The sequence below is a fragment of the Nanorana parkeri genome, unplaced genomic scaffold (assembly GCF_000935625.1).
Source record: "Nanorana parkeri isolate BGI_ZX_2015 unplaced genomic scaffold, ASM93562v1 scaffold139, whole genome shotgun sequence".
NCBI classification, from domain to species: domain Eukaryota; kingdom Metazoa; phylum Chordata; class Amphibia; order Anura; family Dicroglossidae; genus Nanorana; species Nanorana parkeri.
In genome coordinates this window covers 1,850,119-1,857,824 of record NW_017306407.1, presented here as the reverse complement: position 1 = coordinate 1,857,824, position 7,706 = coordinate 1,850,119, and the positions used below count along the sequence as shown (strand labels likewise).

General features: G+C 42.0%; 1 protein-coding gene across 1 annotated transcript in view; it reads right to left on the bottom strand.

Annotated features, from left to right (window-relative positions):
- The window catches only part of LOC108785035 (uncharacterized protein KIAA2012-like), a 124,952-nt gene that overhangs the window by 25,306 nt on the left and 91,940 nt on the right, over positions 1-7,706 (bottom strand). The window contains exon 14 of the mRNA XM_018554012.1: positions 6,950-6,994. Within this exon, the coding sequence (XP_018409514.1) occupies positions 6,950-6,994 (45 nt within the window). The remainder of the gene's footprint in view (positions 1-6,949; positions 6,995-7,706) is intronic.

The window sequence follows — 7,706 nt, the reverse complement described above, 5'->3', positions numbered from 1 at the left end:
TATAGAGGGATTGGTGAATTTTTCCATGTTATGATTAATATTATTTAGACATATGAGGGTCATATATGTGAGCTCAGGATATAATTTGACTAATCCAGTTGCAGGTCTCTATGTTTCTTTTTGAATCACATCAGCGTTGTAAACGTTTATAAGTGCCTAGGTGATTTGACCTGAATGGGTTAGTTCCTGGACACTGTTTCATCGATATGTGCATATGGTGGATTTGAGGTTTCTTTACCTTTTTTTGTGTGTTGTTATTGGTTTTGGTTATTTCTTATTTGTGTTATATTTGTTGTTATATATTTTTCTTTTATAATGTCTGTTTAAAGAAAAACGTAATAAAAATTATCTGATAAAAAAAAGAGCACTGATATACCGATACCGGAAGCCCATTAAGGAAGCTGGGCGGGCGTGCAATGACTCAACACCCGGCTTCCTGATTAGCCAGGAAACTCCATGCTCCCAGGTGATGCGGTAGCAAGGAGTCGGCTTTCTGGCCAATCAGAAAGAGGGAGGGTGGGTAATGACTCGCCGCCCTGCTTCCTGATTGGCCAGCTTCCCGGCCAATCAGGAAGCTGGGCGGCGAGTCATTACCAAGTGACGAGGGAGCATGGTGCCGGCTTCACACGCCAATCAGGAAGCCAGGGGGAGAGTAATTACCCCCGCCAGGCAGCATGTAACGACTCGCCGCCCAGCTTCCTGATACCAGAAGTTCTGATATCGGTAAAATGTTAGGGCAGAACGGAGAGTGGCAAGACTGGTACAAGACAACAGAAGGGCAACAGTGCATCAAATTACTGCAGATCTTAATCAGGGATCATCTCAAATTATCTCTGAACGCACTGTTCGTCGTACACTGCATCGTATGGGATATGAAAGCCAAAGACCTGTTCGAACACCTTTGCTGTCTGCAGTTAACAAGATAAAACGTCTCCAATTCGCACAGGAACACAAGGATTGGACAGTCTAGAATTGAAAACAAAGTCATGTGGTCCGATGAATCACGTTTCCAGTTGCATTATGCAGATGGAAGAGTGAGAATTTGGCAGGAACAGCATAAAAGCATGCACCCGACATGCATGAGTACAACCCTTCAAGCTGGTGGGGGCAGTGTTATGGTTTGGGGCATGTTTTCCTGGCATGATTTGGGCCCTTTAATTCGTGTGGAACAACGTCTGAATAGCACAACATACCAAAGTATCGTTGCTGATCAAGTTCATCCTATCATGTTGATGGCGTATCCCAATGGAGATGGCTTTTTCCAACAAGATAATGCGCCATGGCACGGTGCTCGCATTGTGCAGGAGTGGTTTCAAGAACATGAGGGAGACTTTACCTTGCTTAGGTGGCCCCCACAATCACCAGATCTCAATCGAATTGAGCATTTGTGGGACAAAGTTGAAAGAGCAATCAGACAGCTGGTTCCACAACCATCAAATCTCACAGAACTGGACAGTGCTATTCATCAGGCATGGTGTCAGATTCCTCGCATCACCTTTCAACATCTCGTGGAGCCAATGCCAAGAAGAATCGCCGCAGTATTGAAGGCAAAAGGTGGCCCAACAAAGTACTGATGGGGTGGTCATAATAATCTGGCCACTCAGTGTAGATCTATGTCGTTCACGATGGACAACGGCCGCCGACTTGCCGAAAGAAAAAATACCCACCGCCCGCCGTCACGACCGATCCTGATTAACTCTCGTCGCAAAATGACACTTCTGACGCGAATATCAACAAAGGGGCGGAGCAAGTCGTGACATCACAGGACTTTTCTGCCCTTTGTTGACATCCAGCAGACACACTTGGGTAAACTTTGTTATGAGAAAAGGCTGGTGACCATAATGTGCTATCTTGGACAATATTTTTCTAGTATTATTATTATTATACCGGATTTATATAGCGCCAACAGTTTGCGCAGTGCGTTACAATACAAGGAAGACATTTCAATACAATTCAAGACAAGATGGTAAGGAGGGCCCTGCCCATGAGGGCTTACAATCTAAAAGGGAGGGTCAAGTGATACATGAGGAGGTAGCTGTGTGGGGATGAATTGTTTGAGAACGTGATGGTTTAGTGGTTAGTTTGAGGCGGGATAGGCTTCCCTGAAGAGATGAGTCTTTAGGGATCTCCTAAAGGCAGTCAGAGTAGGATATAGATGGACAGGTTGGGGTAAAGCGTTCCAGAGGATGGGAGAGACTCTAAAGAAGTCCTGAAGGTGATCATGGGAGGAGTTGACGAGAGAGCTGGAAAGCAGAAGTTCTTTGGAAGAGCGGAGGGGATCGTTTGGGTGATACTTTGAAACAAAGTTTGAGATATAGTCAGGGCAGAGTTGTGGATGGCTTTGTAAGTGACTGTTAATATTTTGAATTTTATCCTTTGGGCGATCGGAAGCCAGTGGAGGGATTGACAGAGGGGGGTTGCAGACACTGAGCGGTTGGTTAGGTGGATGAGTCTAGCAGCTGCAATCATGATAGATTGAAGAGGGGGTAGCCTGTGCAGTGGTAGCCCATTGAGGAGGGAGTTGCAATCCAGGAAGAAATTCTTTAAACACACACACACACTTGTACTTATGTGCACACTTGTTGAATACAATTGTACATGTTTATATGAAGATTAGATAAGAAATAAAAATTTGTTGGATGAAATAACCTTCTAATATCTAATTACATATTAATGTTTATGGCCACTTTAAAGGGGAACTCAAGGTAGATAAAGAAAAACATCTTATCCACTTACGTATTTAGTAAAAATAAATGATTACATGTAATTTAAAGGAGAATTATGGGGTGAGTGAAAAACACTCATCCCCATAATTTAAGCTGACCTGTGACCAAAAAGGAACAGACAGGGGAGCAACAGACGGGGGAAGGGGCAGGCACAGCTGGCTCTGTTTCAAGAGAGGCAGAGCCAGCTTTTAATCAGTTATTGGGGTGGATCTCTACAGTATTGTCGGGATCTATCCCAGCTGTGGAGCGGCCCTGCACTCTCAGCATATAGCGGGCAATAGCCCGCTATATGCTGAGTTTTGGGTCACAGGAGGATTTACAGTATATGTCCTCCTGTAACCATGAAGAGTCCCTGAAGTTTCTCTCCTCCTCGCTGGGTGTTTCTCTGTGTCCCCTCTGACAAATACCAGTGTCCAGCAGGGAGGAGAGAAACTTTCAGGAGGCCGAGCGGGGCAGGGAGTAGAGCGCTGTCAGCACTGCCGAGCTCTCCTCCCCGCTCTTGTGACAGGCAGATCAGGACGGAGAGCGGTGTGGGGAGGACACCGCTGTCAACTGTCACAGGAGGCCGAGCCAGCGGTGCGGGGGAGGAGTCAGCTGTCAGCCGTATCACAGCAGGCTGAGCTCTCCTTCCGCACTGCTCGCTCAGCTTCTTGTGACAGCAAGTCAGGATGGAGAGTGGCTTACAAGCACTTAGCGATTAGTGTTTGTAAATAATTAAGGACATAGTATGTTTACTGTGTCCCCAATTATGAATGAACAGGAGGTGCTCTACATAACTACCTGTTTATTCATGATTGTGGACATAGTAACTCATACTATATCCACAATTTATGAATGGACAGGAGCCCTAAGTATAGGGGCTTCCTGTTCATTCATAACAGGGGCTGCAGAAAAAGAGATTTAGGACTCAACCTTTTTCTATTTCTGTTTAGACCCCTGATTTTTCCCTGGAGCCCCCGACCGTAAAGTAAAAAAACAAATCAATACAAATAAAAAAATATTTAAAAAATCATTTTAAAAAGGTTAGAAAAAATATATGTTTCGGGTTTCGGCCTGACAAATGTTTTATTTTCAGCTTTGGTTTCGGTCTGAAAATTCAATTTCGCTGCACCTCTAAGATATATTATGGTATATTTAGCTCTTTGCCAAGAGTTAAGCTCCTAAATTTAGTTGCAGCATTTTGATTTCATTTTGTTAAGAAAAGAACTTCCTGGAAACATATTTTGTTTACAAAAGGAATCTATTGTGTTTTAGACAACAGATGTGAATTTTCACACGCTGCAACCCATTTAGTATATTATGTAAACCATGTCAAGAATTATTAACAGGCCCAAATTCTGCTCCGTACCAGATGGGATAATTTTCCACTTTTTGACGCAGGCTGAGGAGACACTTGGCACCTATTTCACAACTAACCCAAACAACATGAAATGTAGGGACTTCAAGGCTAGAATAGTTTGCAAGGTAGTAAATATTCAGAGAGAGCATTCATAAATAGTGCATGGTCTCCCGGCAGGGTGCCGGATCATACAGCAGATGAGAGACGATCTCACAGCTCAGAGGTGTCTGCCTGGCTCTTCCGTATGCTCTTTCATCCATAACTTCACACTACTTATTCTACTGCATTGGTCAAAGTGCCAGGAAAGGGGGGATAAAACAGAAGAACTGTGACTGAGATAGAAATCAAAAAGCCAAAAAACTCTTTAAAAGTTTTTATTTCTTATTAATTAAGCTTACTGTCTATATAAACTTTACCAATGGTCAGAATCATTTACAATACACCTTATATTATATTTTAAATGTTCTTGTATTGTAAATTACAAGAAGAGATTGATATGGTATAGACATTTCATATATTAGAACTAAAAATGGATACACTAAACTAAAATGGAAACAAAGGCAGACTAACTAACAACTATACACTAGTGACAGTATCTGCCTTTGCGCTGCACTGCCGTGTTGTACCTTAAACAGATTAATGGTGTTTTTGGAAACATTGTATTTCTTGATATTATTCAGGACAAAAAGTAAAAAAGTGAAATATATTTTAGGGAAATATTGAAACATTTTATATATTTACTATTTGTATTTTAAGCAAGCGGATGGAGATTTAGGCACTCTCTCTTTTTCTTACGCTTATCATGCTGACCTTTGCGTTGCTAAAAAAAAAAGCCTGTTTACAGTGCTTGAATGGATCAAAGAACTGACAGCCCCTCCCCTGCTGCTCTGTTCTCCATAGAAACTTTTAGATGGAGAAAAATTGTCTGAAACTTGCTGCTGTACTTTCTTATTAGAAAACCCATAATTACTGTGCCACTAGTGTTATGGGTGCACCATGCATTATACATATATGTGTTGTTTATAAATTGCAAGAAAATATATAAAGCCTCAGTTTAACAAACAATAAACTGAAAATAAAATTAACCAGTGTAGTTAACTATTAGGACAACCTTTGGTGCATAAAGCTTACTACTTGAAGGTGTTTCCCTATGTGAATTGATGGAAAACACCCTTTTCCTTCTTCCACATTCGACAACACTAAGCTCACAAAGTATTTAAACATTTATTCTATAATGTTTATCTGGGTATGGAAAACCATGTCTATAGGCTTTATCTGTAAAAGCAAATATAAACTTTAAATGTGCTACCTTATACAGCCCAAGGGTTTAATATTAGGGTTGCACAGATACCAAGTACAGTACTCGGTACAAGTATGAGTACATGTACAGATACTTTTGAGCTCCAAGACTACACTAGAGAAAAATTCAAAAATTAGGAGGCAGCTGTCATTATTAAGGAGCACACGGAGCTCCTGGGATTTGTACATCTCTGTTTTAATGTATGATTTTGTTTTTATAAATATAAATAAAGGGATGCACCGATACCAGTTTTGCGAGTACTGGTACTTGCCGAGTACTTACAAGTACGAGTACTGATACATTTTTGTTTACTGTCATAGGACAGTTTTTCTAAAACAATACAGACTAATGATTTCAGGACACTGGTGGAGTGCCAGAGCCAGGTCCCAGCTGCAACCACTGCAACCCTGGTAGTTCTCATGAAAATGCCAAGTATCTGCACTGGTACTCGAAAAGTATCTGTGCATCCCTATTTAATATGAACACATGGCTAGTAAACTATGGAGTGGGACAGCCTTGCTTGGCTCCCTTGACTTCCTGGGCCCTCCAGCATTTACATGTTCTGAATCCCCTATTGGTATGATTTAATATAAACACGCATATTTCAAAGACTCAAACTTCAAGAAGAACTTTATCCATCCATTTAATGTCTCCCAAAACTTTACTTTTAAAGTTACTTTTAAGACATGCCAGCTGTCAAGGTTGCCAGTGTATATTATTTCAGCTCTCAACCAAACTTTCAAGCTCTGAAATGGATGGTGTCATAGCTGATCACATGTGCAGCAACATGGCAACTGCAAACCAAATGGAAGCAAAGATGGCGCCTTCCTTGGCTGTAAAAAATGGGAGGTTGTAGTTCTGCTTTAAATTCCAGATAAAACTCTTTTAAATATGTTTTTCTTGCTGTGTTATTTTAGCAATATTTCCAGTATTTTCCTGTCTTGCTGATAAACATCCCTGGGACAAGAAGTAAAAAGAATTCTCCCTGCAAGCTGCAATAAAATCCTGGCAGAGATTTTAACACCTTCTGTCTTTGTTCGTGGGACTTTACTTCCTGTCCTGGAAATCTCTCCAACAAATTGAGATAGAAAAGCCTGATAGACATTGTAAAGCTCCTACTCTGTATCCAAAACAACGGAAAACATAGTTTAGATAGAGTTACACTTCAAATAGTGAAATATGTCATAATATGAGTCATACTAAGATCAAAATGCAGAATGGAACATGTTAGTCTATTTTTAATTCAATTCCACTCTCAGCCCTGTTACTTATTATGGTGAAAACGAGCTTTTATGTCAAAACATTTGTAGGCTGACAACTGACATAGATTGCTGACGGCTGCATTTGCTGAGGTAAGGGAAGCATAAATATTACAAATATTGATTATTAGCACAATTAAGGGAAAGGAGAAAGGTTTGTGAATATACAGTGAAATATTAATATTTGGGGAATATCACTACTTTAATATTTATGTCTATGATTCTGTTCTAGATAAGCAGGGCAGTTTTATGGAAAACAATTTATGTACTGGAACACACATACATACTGTACAGCAATGTCACGCATTATCTACTGACTACTTACATCATCAGTATCTTCTTGTATGTCTGTAATCTTCCTCTGTCCTTTCTGAAATAATCAAACACAGTTATCTCTTAAACAGTTTAAAAGAAAAAATATCACCACTCCAATTGCCATTCAGTGTTCCACCTACATGAGAGACACTAGGGTGCAGGTAAATGAGCTCGCTCATGCTCCAATTTGGTGAACAACCGAAAAAAATGACCACACAAACCCAGGTACCACCATTCAGCATCTTTATTGATAGATCTCCATTCCAATAACACCAATCAGCCCTGCCATGCAGCCACATGCCTCTAACATGTTATCTATGATTAAGCCTGTGTGGTGAAACATGATAGCGGCGTATGGCTGTATGGCGGGGCTCATCTGTGTTATTGGAATGAAGTGTTGAAACTAGGGATGCACCGATATATCGGCCGCCAATGGCGGCCGTTATGGGGCCCGGTCAGATGCAGTGCGGCCCGCCTGGGTCGCAATGGCATCTTATGCTGGTGGCTTTCACTGGCGGCTGTGAAGAAGAATGTGCTGCTGTTCAGATCATGACAGCGATCTGTGCAGCAGCGCATTCTTCTCACAGCCGCTGCGGAGTTAATGAGAGCCAGCAGCGACGGTGGAGCAGGCTGGACCCGGCAGTGGAGGAGGAGGCGGGGCCCGTGGTCGGCAGCAGAGGAGGAGGTGGGGCCCGTGGTCGGCAGCAGAGGAGGAGGCGGGTCCCGTGGTCGGCAGCAGAGGAGGCGGGGCCCGGTGACGGAGAAGG